This window comes from Stegostoma tigrinum, chromosome 21, assembly GCF_030684315.1.
Source record: "Stegostoma tigrinum isolate sSteTig4 chromosome 21, sSteTig4.hap1, whole genome shotgun sequence".
NCBI classification, from domain to species: domain Eukaryota; kingdom Metazoa; phylum Chordata; class Chondrichthyes; order Orectolobiformes; family Stegostomatidae; genus Stegostoma; species Stegostoma tigrinum.
Window position 1 is genome coordinate 11,833,437 of NC_081374.1, and position 19,516 is coordinate 11,852,952.

Consider the following 19,516-nt stretch of genomic DNA (forward strand, 5'->3'; position numbering starts at 1 on the left):
CCCACTGCACCACACAACCAGCCCAGCTCTTCCCCTCCACCCAAAACCAGTCCAACCTGTCTCTGCCTCCCTAACCTGTTCTTCCTCTCACCCATCCCTTCCTCCCACCCCAAGCCGCACCCCCATCTACCTACTAACCTCATCCCACCTCCATGACCTGTCCGTCTTCCCTGGACTGACCTATCCCCTCCCTACCTCCCCACCTATACTCTCCTCTCCACCAATCTTCTTTTCTCTCCATCTTCGGTCCACCTCCCCCTCTCTCCCTATTTATTCCAGAACCCTCACCCCATCCCCCTCTCTGATGAAGGGTCTAGGCCCGAAACGTCAGCTTTTGTGCTCCTGAGATGCTGCTTGGCCTGCTGTGTTCATCCAGCGTCACATTTTGTTGTCTTGGATTCTCCAGCATCTGCAGTTCCCATTATCTCTGATAGCATAGGCCTGAGGATTTCTCTTTAAGTTTGTTAAATCATTTAGGCCATAAGTACAATATTTTACCTCCCTTTAAGTTGTCTATTTCGCAAAATTATTAACTTTTCCAGTATACAGTAAAAAAAAGGTTTGCCTTGACTTTTCATATTTTTCAAGAAATCACTTCTAAGATCCCTCTTCACTCCAATAATGTCCAAACAGTTCAATTTCCCAATTCTCATAATCCTGTAATACTGTGGAATATTATCTTTAATGTCGGTGTGATGCCAAATGTATGGACTGTACATCCGAACATTTGGCTGATGATATCAGACAACACTGCAGGTCAGGAGTGAGACAATCACGTTAACTGGCCCATACTGTAATCCCAGACTGCCACATCCAACATTAGACATGATTCTGCTATTGAACAATGTTTACTGAAGAGTTCTGTTTGTGCTCAGAAACCAATGTCAGATGATCCATTGGGCTTGCAGGGTAATTCATTTGTGCATGCTAGAAGCCACACACATTCCCACACTGGGCCCCTTCTGCATTAAATGAATATATCCTGACATCTCAGAGAGAGGATCGTGCAAACTGCTATTCATTAATTAATTCACTTAATTAGTCAGAGCATGCTTGCCTGGTCTGAGTTTAATCAGCTAAATTGATGGTTAACAGTCCCTGCTGCATCTCCATGTCAGCCACGATCCAAACAAATTGGCACCCCCTTCTTGTGCTGTAAAAATTGATGTTCCCTTTTCAAGTTTGGTTTTTTTACACACGATTATTAGTATCCAACCGAACCATGTTGGGTGTGAAGCTTGATTTTTGAACTGAGCTCTAGGAGCGGGGTTTGAACCTGGAATCTGTGATCAGAAGGTGGAGTTAGGGGAAAAGGGGAAATGGGGACTGATTGTGTTGCCAAACACCTTGGTATTCTACTCTTCCTAATTTATGCAAATGGCCTGGACTCAGGAACTGAAGGTAAATTGATTCCATTTGCTGAGGAAAACAAATTGGAAGGAGTATGGAATTGTACGGAGCAAATCTGCAGGAGCTGGACAAACTAAATTTGCGGGAAGCTGACAATAGATGAAATTTAAAATAACTGCATTGCAAAGTAAGAAGAAACAATGAGCAGTACAAACATCTCATCATGTTTTTTCCTAAATTCCAATATCAGCATAAACTACCGTTTCAGATCCCTGAGCAGGAATGAGTCGTGGGGCTTTCTTATTCCCCTTTAGTGGCTGGTTTGGTAAATTGAGGTCACTGTAGATGACACTGTTTGAGTTGTCAACTGTGTGCCTTGCCAGCCCACCTCTCACTGATGAAGATTTCTTTTGAAATTCCAATGCTGAATACATGATTTCATCATTTTTCAGATTGTCCCTTCTCTCTCTCTGTCTGTTTGCTGTGTTCGTTTGAATGTGGTTTATGTTTGCGTATACCATGTTCTTTTCCACTGATGCCAATTCCTAAAATTGAAAAAAAAAACGTATTTTTGATTCACTTCAATCATGATTTGTGCTTTTACAAAGAGAAAGTGATTTCATGATTATTACTAATCTATATACAGTGTCAGAAGATAATAAAAATTATTTACAGTGCAAAATAGACAATTCAAACCTGTACTGTAGTAATTCTCCTACTGAGCCTCCTCCTCCCATTTTCATCCAATCTCATCAACAAATGGTATTCATTTCACACTCATGTGCTTATCCAGCTGCCCTTCTACATGGAATTATTCTATTTGCCTCATGGACCCCTCATGGCAATAGGTTCCACATTTTGACACTTTTCAGATAACAAGCTTTCTCCTGAATTCTCTGCTTCTTTCCAATGGAAGAGTTGAGTCAAGTTGTATTGTTTTATTTAAGAGATAACTTAATAAACATGTAAAGAAGACTGGAGTTGGACGTTGATGAAGAGGAGTGGGAGAAGTCTTGCGTGGAGCATAAGAGCAACAGCTGGACTGAATTACTAATTTCTGTGCTGTAAATCCCTTTTCTGCAACTTTCTAACCCGTATTCAGCAAGTTAATATTTATTATCCTTACCAGGTCATCATTAAAAGTCTTATCTCTTTGTTGATGCATGATGCAGAATATACCTGAAATATTAAAATACAATCATTCAAGCAAATTTAACAGGAATGTTTAATGTTTAAAATCTTTAAGCTGAACATGTATTGCAGTGTGCATAAATATGTACTGGACTACATTCATCACCATTGCACCCATGATTCCCAACATGAGGGTGAGGGCTGTAAGGAGTCTTGGGAAGTTGTACTTGGGGCCACGTGCAGTAAGTCTGGGGTCAGCTGAATAGTTACTCAGAAGTTAGACCATGTTTTTATTCATCTCACTTTCACTGAATAACAATTTTACTTAATTTCATTGGATACCTCTGAAATAAATGGATGGTCCCAAGTGTTGAGGAATTGTCTAGTGGGGAGGTGATGGCCTAGTGGTATGGCCACTGGACTGTTAACCTAGAGACCCACATAATATTCTGGGGTCCCAGGTTCTAATCCTGCCATGGCAGATGTGGAATTTGAATTCCCTAAATATCTGGAATTAAGAAGCTAATAATGACCATGACTCGATTGTCAGGAAAAACCCATCTAATTAACTCATGTCCTCTCGGGAATGAAACTGCTATCCTTTCCTGGTCTGGCCGACATGTGACTTCAGACCCACAGCAATGTGATTGACTCTTAACTGCCCTCTGGGCAATTAGGGATGGGCAATAAATGCTGTCTAGCCAGTGATGCCCTCATCCCGTGAATGAATAAAAATAAAAATTCAATTTTCCGGGGAATTTCTTCAGTATCTGCTACAATGGGGAATCTTCAGAGTCTCCACATGCTGCTCCTGACTGTACTGGAATGTCAGCTGTCTAGCCATCAGAAGATCTAATTCTGATACACTATTTATATCCAATTGCAAGCTATTGGGATACAATGAAATGATTGAAGAGAAATCAAAACTCACCCTTGTCCATTTGCCTCAGGTACAAAATTAGAGACACAGCAAAAACAACCAGAATGGCCCCCAGCACACCGAGTACAATGTAAATCAGACTGTGATAGAGAGAATAGAAAAGTGTTTGTTCACAATTGATTCTTGGCCATTTGACGCAAAAAAATAAATTAAGAAAGATTTTCATCACCTCACGACATCCAAAAGTACTGCAGGGAATGTAATCGTTATATTAAATGTTGCAATGGCAAACATGGTATTCAATTTGCTCACAACATGCTCCCAAAACAATAATTAGATGTATGAAGATGTAATTTGGAATTGGTAAAGGGAACACATTGCCCAGGTCTCCACGGAGAATGGCCCTGCTCTTCTATGAATTTCGCCAAGAGATCTGCCACATTCCCCTGAGAGGGGCAGCTGGGGCCTGGATTGATCACAGAGGGAAGGCAGTGCCACCACATTGTGGCACTCTCTCAGTACTGCTCTGGAGGCTCAGCATTGATAACGTGCCCAAGTCTCTGAAGGAGAAGTGACCTCACAACCGTTGGTGTAGAAGGTAAATGTACCACCACTGAACCTTTTTAAAAATGTGGTAAATTTCACTGAGTAAAAATGGAATAAAAGTGCACCAGCTAGCCACTGAAAATCGGCAACAACAGCTTCAAGAATGGATATTAGATTCAGATGATCTTCATTTACATACATTTACGCTAGTGACATATAGATCATAGAATCACAGAATTTCTAGTGTTGAAACAGGCTATTCAGCCCATCAAGTCCCACAAACCGTCCAAAGAGCATCTCACCCAGATGCAATCCCCTTACCCTCTTTCCCATGGCTCATCCAAGTAGCCTACAAATCCCTGGACCCAATGGTCAGTTTGGCAAGGCCAATCCACCGAACCTGCACATCTTTGGTCTGTGGGATTAAAACCAGAGCACACAGAGGAAAGCCACACAGACACGGGGAAAATATGGAAACTGCACACACACAATTACCCGAGTGTGGAATTGAACCCAGGTCCCTGGCGCTGTGACTTACCAGGACACTGACAAATTATGGCCTAAAATAAAATTTGTAGACTTACAATGCTTTTTGTACCACAGAATATTATCTGGTTAAAAACAAATGGACTAAACATGCTCGAGACCGGAGTGAAAATCAGAAGTTATGAGAAAAATATGATCAGACAGGTTTGTTTAATTTCGGACGTGGTCTAGAATTGTGAAGAATTCTGCACTGATCTACTTCTGCACAAATGTGGACTGAATCACTGTGCGTTTCCGATATTCTCTGTTTGTCACTGGCGCTTATTTGACATTTTCTCTTCATCACCTTTGTAACTTCAAAGAATTATTTACTCTGTTTATATCACACTCACAGTTCCTGCTGCTTATTTCCAACAGCTCTGGTGGATAAGTTGCTGCGAAAGGCTAACGCTGAAAGCTCCCTGTCACTGTGCAGATATATCACTTCAAATATTCCTTTTCACTAGCAGGAATGAAACTACCCTGAAATGTCACTCCAGAACACACAGCAGCAAGGTAGGTTTGGCAAGCACAGTGAATCACACTCCATGTGGTTTAATTGTGAAGTAATGAAGAAGAGCAATGCAGCCTGAAGGTCAGCAAAATAGAAACAATGTTCTCCAATTGTACTTTTCAAAAACAATTGGACCTTCAATGTGAAACTAACACAGCAGCCTGATATAAACCCAGCACCATTTTCATTTCCAAAATAACAAATGACTTTCACTCGTTTGGCCAATGTTGTTAAACAACATTATTAATCTCGCACAAGAATTCAAAACAAAGAATATCATACCTTTCAGAGTGTTTATCTTCTGAGGTTTGCTTTTGACTGAGAGAAGAACTTGTATTTGTATTTTGGGAATGTGTAGTAGTCAGTGATATTGTTGGAGAAATGTTACAAATATATCTTTGTTCTGTTGAAACAAGGAAATGATATTCAGATACACCTCATTTTCACTTGTAATTATCTAAGAGGACATAATGAACAAATGGAGGTTCATTACTTATATAAAAGCCTGTGTGAAACATTATTTCCCCTTCTCTGATCACAGTAACACCTACAAGTGACCTCGTTCTACTGATAATTTTATAGAGTCATTGAGTCATACAGTGCAGGAACAGACCCTTCAGTTCAACAAGACCATGCTGACTCAGTTTTTCAAATTAAACTCGTCCCACTAGTCTGCATTAGGCCCTTATCCCTTCAAACCTCTTCTATTCATCTACAAATTCAAATATCTTTAAATGTTGTAACTATGCCTTCATTAACAATGTCCCCATCCACACATGAAGTAACCACTTTGTGAATAATTGCCCCTTTGGTCCCTTTTAAATCTTTTTTCTCTCACTTTAAAAATATTCCCTCTCATTTGAACTCTCCCACCCTCGGAAAAGACCATTGCTGTTCACCTTATCTACGCCCCTCATGATTGCATAAGCCTTTATAATTTTACAGCTCAACCTCCTAAGCTCCAAGGGAAAAAGTCCCAGCCTATCCAGGCCTTCCTTATAACACAAACCCACAATCCTGGCAACATCCTGGTAAATCTCTTCTGAAGCCTCTTCAGCACAATAATAAAGTTTCTGCTCTGTCTCCTGCTGTCAAGCCAATTTCGTATCCAATTGGCAAGATCACCCTCAATCCTATGTGATCTAACTTTACAAATTTGGCTACCTTGAGGAGCCTTGTGACTGAAGTCTATGTCGACAAAGCCTACTGCTCTGTCCTCATCAATCTTTTTTGTTATATCCTCAAAAAGCTCAAAACAAGTTTGTAAGGCACAACTTTCCGCACACAAAGCCACGCTGATTAACCCTAAACAGTCCTCCACTCTCCAATTGCTTATGAATCCTATCTCTCAGAATCTCCTCCAATAACTTATCCAACACTCATGTCAGGCTCACAGGCCTGTAGTCCCCAGGCTTCTCATCACAGTCTTGCTGAAATAAAGGCACAATATTAGCCAGCCTCCAGTCCGCAGGCACCTCAACCGTGACTGTGGATGATGCAAATATCTTTGCTCAGAGTCCCACAATTTCATCTCTAACATCCCACAATGTCCCAGGATATGTTTGATCAGATCCCAGTGATTTTCTTATCTCTGTGTTTTTTAAGACCTTCAGCACTTCCTCTTCTGTCACGTGGACTGTTATTTAGAGATAATGGGAACTGCAGATGCTGGAGAATCCAAGATAATAAAGTGTGAAGCTCGATGAACACAGCAGGCCCAGCAGCATCTCAGGAGCACAAAAGCTGATGTTTAGGGCATAGACGCTTCATCAGAGAGGGGAATGGGGTGAGGGTTCTGGAATAAATAGGGAGAGAGGGGGAGGCGGACCGAAGATGGAGAGAAAAGAAGATAGGTGGAGAGGAGAGTATAGGTGGGGAGGTAGGGAGGGGATAGGTCAGTCCAGGGAAGATGGACAGGTCAAGGAGGTGGGATGAGGTTAGTGGGTAGGAAATGGAGGTGCGGCTTGAGGTGGGAGGAAGGGATGGGTAAGAGGAAGAACAGGTTAGGGAAGCAGAGACAGGCTGGGCTGGTTTTGGGATGCAGTGGGTGGAGGGGAAGAGCTGGGCTGGTTGTGTGATGCAGTGGGGGGAGGGGATGAACTGGGCTGGTTTTGGGATGCGGTGGGGGAAGGGGAGATTTTGAAGCTGGTGAAGTCCACATTGATACCATTGGGCTGCAGGGTTCCCAAGTGGAATATGAGTTGCAGTTCCTGCAACCTTCGGGTGGCATCATTGTGGCACTGCAGGAGGCCCATGATGGACATGTCATCTAAAGAATGGGAGGGGGCGTTGAAATGGTTTGCGACTGGGAGGTGTAGTTGTTCCCTGGACTGACCTATCCCCTCCCTACCTCCCCATCTATACTCTCCTCTCCACCTATCTTCTTTTCTCTCCATCTTCGGTCCCCCTCCCCCTCTCCCTATTTATTCCAGAACCCTCACCCCATCCCCCTCTCTGATGAATGGTCTAGGCCCGAAACGTCAGCTTTTGTGCTCCTGAGATGCTGCTTGGCCTGCTGTGTTCATCCAGCTTCACACTTTATTATCTTGGACTGTTATTTATATCGCTGACATCCCCAGCATCTGTGTTTTTATCCACAGTAAAAACTGATGTGAAAGTTTGGTTTAGTATCTCTCCCACGTTCAGTGGTTCCACCCACACAATTTTTTTACTATCTTTTCCAAATCTGAGATTTGATGTCTTTATATCTGGGTTCTGTTAAGGGCTTTGGGCTGGAAACGACAACACAGATATCTCACTTTATAAAACCATGAGTTTCAAATGAAGCTGTTGCTTATTGATGTTGGCTGCGGTCAATTCCACCCTCTTGCGGTCAATTTTCCACGCTTTCAGGAATAATATGAAACCCCAGCCACAGACACATAACCTGCCAGTGATTTCCCATTGGCTGATCTGTGACAATCCATGAGACAGCCAAATGAGGTTCCACATCTCCATGGAGTTCACAGACAACATGGCTTGGGAGGGTTGCATTGTAACAACTACATTGGTAATTTTTTATTGTTTATTCTTTGTTGACCAGCTTTTGCTGCCCGTGCTGAATTATCTCTGTCTGATTGGCTCTATAGGCCTTTGAAGAGGGCATCTAAGAATCAAGCACATTGCCGGAGTCACATGTAGACTAGAGCTGGGAAAGGCTGCATGTTTCCTCCCCGAAAGGACATTAACGATCCAAATAGTGCCTTACAGGATCTTAGGAGACACTAAAATACCTCACATTCGATGAAGTGCTTAGTTGAAGGAAGCAAACAGTTGTAATGCAGCAAATATGTAGAAGTTAATTTGCATGCAGCGAACAAAATTGAAGTAATTCTGACAAAAATCTGACTTTTTTTATCTACATTGATTGAGGAATGAATGCTTGCTTTTAAGCAGGAAAACCTCCATTCTGCAAATAGTTTACAAATGATGCCATACCCAAAGGGTGAACACGTTCTCAGTTTATTACCTCATTGACACTGTCTCAGCTGCAAGAGCACAGCATTCCCTCTCTCTGCTGGGCAGTGATATCCAGCTGCATTTTAACCCCAAAGGGGAACTTGAACACACAGCATGTTTGTGATAAATGTTAGAGAGCAGCCACCTAAGCCGCTGCTGATAGTTACAAATACAGTTTATGTGTATCATCGCTACTTGATGCTGAGCTGCTCCTTCTCTGACAGCTCAAACACGAGAGTATATCAGGAAATGCCTGCAGTCAATACTTTCATATATTTCATTTGTACAACTCACCTCCAATCCATATCCAACATCTGTCCAAAATCTGGACAGAACTGTCATGCACTGAGTTTGATAATTCCATCTGGTAGGAACATTTAAATTGTTCATCAATCTAAAACTATTTTAATTTTTGTGGATTATTGGAAATTGTACAATGTTTATCCATGCTGTGGGGAATATTTTATATACCTGCTCATTTTTGAAGTACAATGCTAACAGTTGGTTTTGTTCAGACTGGTAATGAAACAAATGGTGTGAGTTTTATCAATTGCCGTCTTACTGAGTGAGATAAAACACAGACAAGATAACAAAGTGTGAAGCTGAATGAACACAGCAGGCAAGGAGTGTGCTCCTGAGATGCTGCTTGGCCTGCTGTGTTCATCCAGCTTCACACTCTGTTATCTTGGATTTTCCAGCATCTGCAGTTCCCATTATCTCTGGTTTCAACAGACATTCAGTAAAAAATAAATCATCTTGTTTGCTTCACACTTACTGATGCTGTCGATGAGTATTATATACCTGCTGCTCTTCTCTGCTAAATTGTTGACTGACACATGAACAATTTCACTGGATTTTGTTCCCTGAGTATTTGAGGCTGTGCAGTAATACTGATGTTGCTGTGTGAAGGATTGACAACATAGATCCAGTTTATTGGTGTCAGAGATCTTTGAATCTTGAGATGGAGTCTTCTCAGACCACGTGTAGTGAATGGGGAGGGATCCACGGGCAGACTCACAGGAGATTGTCACTGAGCCCCCAAAACATGAGGAATTTGGTTGTGACAAAAATCGAAGTTCAGGAGCAGAGACATCTTCTGTGGGAAAGAAACAATTGTTGAGGAATTGACTGCCATCGAAAAATCAAATATCCTCCATCACTTTGTTATCTTGTTTCCTGGATAAAGCTTTGATCAGACATATCAGCAGAATTAAAAATTGAAATAATATCAGTGAGACATATGTACCTTCTGAGATGTGCAGCTGTACATAAAACATTGGGTCAAGTCCTGGAGCCTCAATCCCACAGCTGTACCATCCTGCATCTCCCCATTGAAGGTTCTTCATTGTAACAAGAAATATTCCATGTGCTTTGTTATCAGTGATTGATATTCTCCCATTTGCCCAGTTTGTTGCTGCTATAACATTACACTGACGAGACCATCCGTGACACCAATATTTAATGTGTGACTGGTACCGCTGTGCTTCGTAGCGGCAATGTATTGTGATCTCTCTTCCCAAAATTCCTGTCATGGATCTCTTTGCCCATAAAGCATCTGAAACTGAGGAGAAAATATTTCAGAGATTTGGAAATTTCTAAAGAAGTGCTTAACATTGCAGTCTATCTGGTTTATGATGAAGATAATAATTAATATAAACCCTTATCAAAATGTCAGGGTGTTCCACATTCACAGGGGATAATTTAAACAGTCGTACCCATTGCGCCAAGCTTAGAGGCAGCCTTGAAATTGGGTTTGTGCTGAATGATGTTGGCTCTAAGTCCACTGTGTGTGACATCATTGCAGTGTAACTCCTGAAGAGCAACCTGAGTGACAGGCCTGGATTGGAGTCAGCTGGGGATTAGTGTGAAGGAGGCTACAGGGGCTGGAGGGTCCTTGTTCTGACCGGAGAAGGAGGGTTTCATCCAGGGAGGAGAGGGGAGTGTGTAGAATCATGGTGTGTTCAGGGGCTGAATTGCCAGGTTTTGAAAGGGCAGGTAGAATAAGTGACTCAGGAAGATTATGCGACCCCTCAAGGAGTTAAAGGAGGGATTTGAAGTTCAGCAAGGGACAGTTCACAAATGTGAAGCTAGATCACAGATGTCACAGTGGCTCAGTGGTTTGCACTGATGCTTCATGGCACCAGGGACCCTGTTCCTTTTCCAATCTTGAGTGACCGTGTGTGAAGTTTGCATGTTCTTCCTGTGCCTGCATGGGTTTCCATTGGATGCTGCTGTTTCTGCCCACAGTTCAAAGCTGTGCAAATTCAGTGGATTGGCCATGCTAATTTGCCCATAATGTTCAGGGATGAGTAGGTTAGATGCATTAACCTTGGGTAATGCAGGGCTACAGGGATAGGGGAGCGGAATGGGACTGGGATGCTGCTCAGACTGTTGTGTAGTTGTTTGACCGAATGGCAAGTTTCTGCACTGTGGGAATTCTGTGATCTATGGGCAATGTGCAGAAACCTGAGGGCAGTAAAGGCAGAATTATTTGTAATCAAACATTGTTGTCACTGTAAGGAGAGTAAAATAACAGAAGTAATCTACTGATTGTTCTGGAGAGACACTTCATCAGAAAATGTTTAGATTGCTGCCACATTGTGTCCTGGTGTGGAAAAGGAGCAGCCTGTTTATGTCTGGGTAGATTTTACCTCAAGAGATGTGTGATTGTGAGGGAAACAATTCTCAACTGAAATTATAGATAGGATTTTAAAATCCTATGAAGTGGTTGAGATGAAAGGAGAAAGGGAGAAAATGCATGAACAATTAAAGCTGATGGATGTCACAAATTAGAGTTCTTATTGTAAAAGGAAGTCTTGAAGGGGATTGCTGAACACAGAGGCACGCTTCGGTTTTTTGTCTGTAAAGTATTCTACATGAAATTGGTGAGCTTGAGCCACAACCTGTTGCAGAAAGTTTTCCTGTAACATTTCACTGAGCTGCAGCCCTGGGAACTTTAATATTTTGCATGTTCATCTTTGCTTCATTATAAACAAAGGGGAAGTGCCAATATTGAACTATAATTTTATTGCAGTGCTACAATTACAATTGTTATAATTGATGGACATGAAAACAAACTTCGTTCAAGTTAAAGACAGAAAGGAAGAAGGCTTCTTAAGGTAAGAGAAATATAAACAAACCATCTTCCTTTCTGACAAAACCTTGCAAAACAATATTGAATGAATTATTCTACAACAGCAAAAGAAATGAAAGCAAACCCAAGATATTTTGATTAGTAGCTAACTATCACACCAGTTTTCAGTGTATGTTGAACATTAAAAACTTTGGACTAGTTCAAATTATTATGCTATTTGAATCACTTTAAAAAACATTATACTGTCCTTTTTTAAGTTTATTCATAATTAATGATGCAGCAGTAAAGTATTTGGTATTGTCTTGTGATATTATTATATTTTCAGAAGAAGATATAACATTTCCTGATGCTGTTCATGTATTTTCACATTTTTTTTCATTTGAACCCCAGTCAAAGCACATGGCACTTCTGTTTTCTGCAGTTTGTTCTTCCTGGAACAGTTCGTAGCATCAGACCAGTTTGTGTGATTTGAGGGGTATCACACTGCACTGGATAAAGCTGACCTGGAATCTCATCCACTCTTGCTGCCTGCCATGAGCACATTGGAAGAATTTGCAGGCTGACGATGAACCTGTTCGGCTTTGTGAGAATGCACATTCCTTTGGAAAATGTGCTGGAGAATGACCCAAACTCTCAGCATTTATCAAAGCAATAAAGATGCGACCTGCTGTGTCAACATGCTGTTCCTTTGTGCGTTTATGTGTCTCCAAATATCTAAACATCTCTATACCGTATAAACCATGCGGTAGACTTTAATAAGTATTAATTATTGAAATAAACGTCTCAGATGGTCACTCACCAGGAATGGAACAAATGAGGAGAATCACAGTCCACATCGTTTTATTCACAAAGATCAGTTCTTGATGTCAGCCTCACAGCTCTTGTTTCTCACTGAAATAAGTGAGTAATACAATGTCTACAAGAATGTAAATGAGGAAGAGGATATAGAAAGCCAACTTTTGAAACTACTGTATATCAGATTATGCAATTTAACCCTGAAGAAATTTTTGTCCTGTCAGCTATGCTTAACAGAAAAACTAAACTAATTTTCATCAACTGAATAAAAAATTCTGAAATCAAGACATTTCAAGAGTCAGGTGTGAGGATAGCAGTGACTGAAGCTCAGTGTTTAGACTGAATTCTCAGGTGAATGAAAACTGGGGCTTACTCTCCCATGGTAGAAATTCCAACAGTTTTTGAAATCCAGATTTCTTTTGTAAAAATTCATCCTGCAGTTAAAAAATAGAATTGATTTGAATATTTAGTCTTTTTTTGCAAATTGTGCCTCCTGTTGTGAGTGCTGAATAATTATTGTGTCATGATCTGAGCTCCTGGATATGCAAGAGAAGGGCACTCTCTGCTCCACTTGTACAAGACCCAAGTAAACAAGTAATGAGGCTGATTTCAGGCAGATAAAGGAACTCAACTGACAGAGAGACAGTTCTGGGAGAAGTGATCTGTGTTTCAATAACTGGGAGTGAGCTTCAATTCCAAGGTGAGGGTCCCTCTGGTGAACTGCCTAATATGGGGCTTTGTATTTCCCAGGACATGGTTGATGAAGACTGAGCCTGGTGAATCATGCTGGGTTTCACCTTTGAGAAGGTCAAAGGGGCTGACACCCTGCACCAACTCTGCTAACCCCCACCCACAATGCTGAAGGCAATGCTCCCACCTTAATGCTTAATATAGAAGGAGAGTCACTGGAGTTGTTACCCAGAGACTGAACCAGTGAGGACCATCGCAATGTTCTGTCTGGGAAACAGAAACAGTACATCGGGTAATCTCCTGTAGAACAGTTGGAAACATTTGGGGGTTATTCCCTCAGCGTGGATGAAATCCCTCTGACATTAGGTCATCAGTGCCTGAGGGCCAGAAATAGAGAGCAGGGACCTCCCAGCCCCTTATGATATGGGCACCTTAGAATCAGTTGGAAAAATATGACAAGATTCAAAAATCAGACTCTGTGATGCAACAGTGAATGCAGCTCTTATTATCAAAGTGACGAATATCCGATCAAATTGTCAGGAATCCTGTAAAGTGACTTGCTCAGTGTCAAAGCCACATCCTGTTGGACGGGCACTCAGCAGTTTGCAAGTGACTGTTCTGGCTTAAAACCATTTCACAACCTGAACGTGTGCAATTTTACATTGCTACAGTGTTACATTTCACAAACAAATATTAATCAAAGGCAATTATTCAACTTGGTGGTGATAGTTACCATTTCAGTTTTTTGTTCTTTTCCCATTACATAAACCCAAAATCATTTTATGGCAAGATCTCTTTTCTCACACAGAAATGTCCAATGTGAGATAGAACATGAATATTCAAACAAGAAGCAAATTTTCAGCAAATGTCACAGGAGCTGGGAATCTGCACTTTCCCACTTTGGTCAAGCTGAGAGCATCAGATTCAATGAGGAACTGGAAAGAAACATCGGAAACACTTAAACAGAGTATAATGCCTTATAGCAAGTTTTGAGAAGATTTGTAGCTCAGGTTGAGGTTCTGTATGTGAGTTTGCTCGCTGAACTGGAAGGTTAGTTTTCAGACGTTTCGTCACCATACTAGGTAACATCATCAGTGAGCCTCCGACGAAGGATCACTGATGATGACTTTGTCGGAGGCTCACTGATGGTGTTACCTAGAATGGTGACGAAACATCTGAAAACTAACCTTCCAGCTCAGCGAGCAAACTCACATCCATAATGCCTTATTTTTCATGTTAATTTTGATTCGAATTGTGGATATGGCAGTTAAATGATGAAAGCTTGTGATGAACTTCTCCTTCCTCATCCCCCATTGCACATGTTCTGGAAAACTAATACATATCAATGCTGCTTGTACACATCGAAGACCATTGTATTACAGAGAGTTAATGTGTCCCTGTAGTTGTGCTGGTGATCAGGTGACTGAGGAAATAGGTGAAGACATAAGACATTGGAACAAAACTGCGCCATTCAAACCATCGAGTCTGCTCTGCCATTCAACTGGATCATGGCTGATCTCCTCACCCTCAATCCCACTTTCCTACCTTTTCCCGTAACTCTTGATTCACTGACTGATTAAAAACCTGTCTATCTCAGTCTTGAGTGCAATTAATGGCAGAGCCTCGTCAATCCTCTTTGGCAACTAATACTACAGGTTCACAGCATCTCAGAGATAAAAACAAATTCTCCTCGTCTCGAACTCAAATGTATGCATCGGCTGAGATGATGGCCTCTGATCCAAGTCTCACCCACAAGGGGGATCATGCGTTCTGCACTTTTCCCATCATGCCTTGCAAGTTTCAATAAGCTAACCTCTCAGTCTTCTCGATTCCAATGGATACACGGCCAGTCCTATTCAAAATCTTCTCACAAACCTGTTCCCATGTCCCTCTATATCTTTATTAGCTAGAAATGTATTGACCTCTGTTTTGAGTATATTCAAAGCTGGAGCCCCCAGGGCTCTCTGGGGCACAGGATTCCAACAGATCATCGCCCTCTAAGCAATGAAATTCCTTCTCATCTCAGTCTCAAATGGTCAACCCATTCTTCTCAAACTTTGTCTTCTGCTTCGGAAAGATCTCCATCCAGTGGCATTTCATGGATGGAGAACTTAGAGCACTCGGAATTATTCTTGTAAAGGCCATGACACCCACGTAATGTTTTCTCATGTACGTTGTGACCGAAACAGAACAAATCACCAGGACACTGAAGAGCACCCAGCGTATCACATTCCAGACACTGAAACTGGGCTAACTCGACAAAAAGGTGGTCATTGTCAGTATTCCCATTAGCATTGATTCCAAGTAATAATATATCATTTTGCATAAGAGTTTTCAATAATTTCCAATTTCAGGCTATAATTTATTAGAATGGAAATGGTGGCTGATTTTATACAATGCCATCCTGTTACCTTCCTGACAATGTTGCTGTTCATGAAATTGGAAATCTATAATAGAAAGTCACAATTTTCTGTTTGCCATCTCACTGATTCAAGTGCAGTTTTCAGCATTAAAGTTAAATGCTTTATCATTGATCTCTGCTCATGGTGGTGTAGTTTTCAAAGCAAAGAAATGGCAGTTTTTGAAAACTCGGGGTATTCTGCAGTAGCACTGACAGGGACATTACATTCTCTGTCAGCTTCTCTTCCTCAGATCTGTGGAGTTGCACCTTGTTCTCAAACTGAGATGGTGAAAGGCTATCTGTCTGGTTCCAGCTGGTTAAAACTTGCCTGTTAGAAAGTGCAAGGAGCACTGCGGGATGATGCTATTCTGAGTTTCTTACTCACTGACTAGGCCCTCGCTGTTGTAGTATTGTACCAGAAATATCCGACTATTTAACATATAATGATCAAGTATCACGTTGTGATGTGCAATACAGGACAAGCTACTGAACCTCGTTTCAATTCACCTTTGTCTATTGTTAATGTCATTCAGAAATTAAACAGTCGTTCAGTTTCCCCACTTATCTCTCTGAGCTGGGCAGCTTTACTCTGCCACAATAAACGAAGATTGTCCTGTAAACAGTGGATAAATGTTTGAAACATAAAGCAGACTTGTTTCCTACAAATGATTTTGTATTTTGTCGAGTTAGCCCAGTTTCAGTGTCTGGAATGTGATACGCTGGGTGCTCTTCAGTGTCCTGGTGATTTGTTCTGTTTCGGTCACAACGTACATGAGAAAACATTACGTGGGTGTCATGGCCTTTACAAGAATAATTCTGAGTGCTCTAAGTTCTCCATCCATCCAATGACTACCTTTTACCAACAGACTTAGATCATAAAGATGTTTGTGTTATTGTTGGTCTCTTATTGTTGTTGCTGCTGAAGAGACTTCACAGATATAGTCACTTCCTATTGAGCGATCAGATAATATTCAGCTTCATCTGAGTCTCACTTGCAGAGAACCAAGAAAGCACTCCTCACAAATGGAACCTCAGGATTTTTCGTAAAGAATAGATTTTGTTGAATTCATTTGTTGACAACTCCTGCTTTCTGGAGAGATGTCGTAGAGACATAACTTCAACATAATTTAAAGATAACACAGTGTGGAGCTGCAGGAACACAGCAGGTCAGGCAGCATCAGAAGAGCAGGAAAGTTGACGTATCGGGTTGCAACCCTTCTTCAGAAGTGGTTGGGGGTGGTGGGAAGGGAGCTGGGAAATAAATAGAGAGAGGAAGGGTGGGGCTGACAAAGGTAGGTGGGATGGTGATAGTTGAGTTCAGATAGAGCGGGGTGGGGATTGGTCGGTGATGTGGGAGGAGCTTTTAGGTGGGAGAGAAGATAGACTGGTTATGTCAGGACAAGGAGGTGGGGATGAGAAGGAGAATTGGTCATGAGATGAGGCTGAGGGTGGGGAGATTGGTAAAATCCATATTTAAGTCATTGGGTTGGAGGCTTCTGAGTTGGAATATGAGGGGCTGCTCCTCTAGTTTCCGAGTTGCATCTTGCATCTTGCATCTTGCATCTTGCATCTATTTTCAAAAATGAATCATTGCTTTGTTCAAAATTGTTAAAAAATGAAAGTAACATAATGTGATGAGGTGCAGTTAATTGTGTGACAAAAGAAGCTTAACAAATGAACAGTTTGAATAGCCATGAAATGCGTTCATCAACTCCAGGGTCTGTAAAAGAAACTTACTGCTGCTACTGATTTATATCGTCTAACTGCAGCTTCTCTCTGCTCCCCTGGCAAATGTCACATGAACAATTTCACTGGATTTTGTTCCCTGACTATTTAAGGCTGTGCAGTAATATTGATGATGTTGCTGTGTAAAGGATTGACAATGTAGATCCAGTTTGTTGGTGTCAGAGATCTTTGAATCGTGAGATGGGGCCTTCTCAGACCATGTGTAGTGAATGGGGAGGGATTCCCAGGCAGACTCACAGGAGATTGTCACTGAGCCCCCAGAACATGAGATAATTGGTCGTGATTGAAATCAAAGATCAGGAACAGAGACATATTCTTTGCGAAGAAGCAACTATTACAAAACTGACTGGAAGTGAAAAATTGAAAACCCAAATAAGATGACCTTCACTTTCACATCCAGCGTCACAAGGTCAGAGAGCACAGAAATAGATCCTTCTGTTTAATACATTCATGCTAAACAAATTCCTCAAAATAAACTAGCCCCAGCTACCAGTGTTGTGGCCACTACAGAAACTTGGGTAGCTCAGGGACAGGAATGGTTGTTGGAAGTTCCGGGATTTAGTTGCTTTAAAAGAAAGAGGGAGGATAGTAACTTAGGCAGCAGAGTGGCATTGCTAGTCAGGGCTAATGTAGCAGCTACTGAAAGGCAGTTCGAGAATGATATGTCTACAGAGACAGTTTGGGTTGAGGTGAGGAACAAGAAAGGAGCAGTCACTTTGCTGGGGTTTTTTTATCAGACTCTCTAGTAGTTGCAGAGAAGTGGAGGAGCAGATTGGGAGGCTGATACTGGAAAGGTGCAGAAGTTGCAGCATTGTAGTCATGGGCGACTTCGACTTTACAAATATTGAATGGAAGCTTTTCAGTTGTAATTGTTTTGATGGAGCAGATTTTGTCCAGTGCATTCAGGAAGAATTCCTGACACAGTATGTAGATAGACCAACATGAGGAGAGGCCACTTTGGATTTGATGCTTGGCAATGAACCGCGCCAAGCGTTAGACCTGTTGTTGGGAGCATTTTTGCGGTAATGATCATAACTCTGTTACTTTTACAATAGTCATGGAAAAGGATAGGAACATACAGCAGGGTAAGGTTTATAACTGGGGTAAGGATAATTATAATTCTGTTGGGCAAGAACTGGGCAGCATAAATTGGAAACAGATGCTGGCAGGGAGAGCACTATAGAAATGTGCAGCTTGTTTGAGGAATGCATAATGCGTGTGATCGATATGCTTGTCCCTGACAGGCAGGGAAGATGCGGTCGGGTGAGGGAGGCTTGGTTCTCGAGAGATGTCAAACGACTAGTTAAGAGGAAGAAGGAGGCTTCTGTAAGGTTTAGGAATCAAGAAACGGTAAAAGCTCTAGAGGGATACAAGTTAGCCAAGAAGGAGCTGAAGAAGGGGCTTAGGAGAGGTATAGCATGAGAAAACCTTGGCAGATAGGATCAAGGAAAACTCCAAGGCTTTTTACACATACGTGAGGAATAAGAGAATGACCAGAGAAAGGGTAGGGCTATTCAAAGGTTGTAAAGGGAGATTGTGCACAGAGCCTAAAGTGATAGGAGAGGTCCTTAATGAATACTTTTCTTCAGTATTCACAACTGAGAGGGACCTAGTTGTAAGGGAGGACAGTGTGAAACAAGCTGGTATGCTAGACGAGGTAGATGTTAGTAAGGAAGATATACTAGAAATTTTGAGGAAGTTGAAGATAGGTAAGTCCCCCGGTCCTGTTGGGATTTATCCAAGGATACCTTGGGAAGCGAGGGAAGAGATCGCAGGGCCTTTGGCGATGATCTTTTCATCCTCACTGTCCTTGGGTCCAGTGCTGGAAGCTTGGAGAGAGGCAACCGTCATTCCCATTCCCGTCATTCAAAAAAGGGAATAGAGATAGCCCCAGAAATTGCAGGCCAGATATTCTTACTTCAGTGGTGGGCAAATTATTGGAAAGAGCTCTTGGACAGGGTCAGTTTGATTCGTGATAGTCAGCATGGATTTGTAAGGGGTAACTCATGACCTCTAAACCTTATTGAAATTTTTGAAGAGGTGACCAAACATGTGGATGAGATAGAGCAGAGGATGTGATATACATGGATTTGTGTAAGGCATTTGATAAGGTTCTCCATGGTAGGCTCATGCAGAAAGTAAGGAAGCGTGGGACAGGGGAAATTTGGCAGATTGGATTTAGATTTGGCTGACCAAATGGTGGTAGTGGATGGAAAATATTCAGCATGGTGCTCAGTTACGAGTGATGTACCACAAGAATCTATTCTGTGTCCTCTCCTATTTGTGACTTTTGTAAATGATTTGAAAGCAAGAGTGGAAGGATGGATTAATGTGCTCGCAGACGATACGAAGGTAGGTTGAGCTGTGGATGGTGTGGAGGGCTGT

At 41.8% G+C, this 19,516-nt stretch overlaps 1 protein-coding gene across 1 annotated transcript in view; it reads right to left on the reverse strand.

The window, feature by feature from the left end:
- Positions 1-383: 383 nt before the first annotated feature.
- The window catches only part of LOC125462655 (uncharacterized), a 49,208-nt gene continuing 30,075 nt past the window's right edge, over positions 384-19,516 (reverse strand). The window contains exons 9-16 of the mRNA XM_059653209.1: positions 12,668-12,728; positions 12,299-12,358; positions 9,652-9,966; positions 9,181-9,501; positions 5,229-5,349; positions 3,413-3,501; positions 2,477-2,529; positions 384-1,895 (exon numbers count right to left, since the gene is read on the reverse strand). Coding sequence (XP_059509192.1) covers positions 1,584-1,895; positions 2,477-2,529; positions 3,413-3,501; positions 5,229-5,349; positions 9,181-9,501; positions 9,652-9,966; positions 12,299-12,358; positions 12,668-12,728 — 1,332 coding nt within the window. The 3' untranslated portion in view covers positions 384-1,583. The remainder of the gene's footprint in view (positions 1,896-2,476; positions 2,530-3,412; positions 3,502-5,228; positions 5,350-9,180; positions 9,502-9,651; positions 9,967-12,298; positions 12,359-12,667; positions 12,729-19,516) is intronic.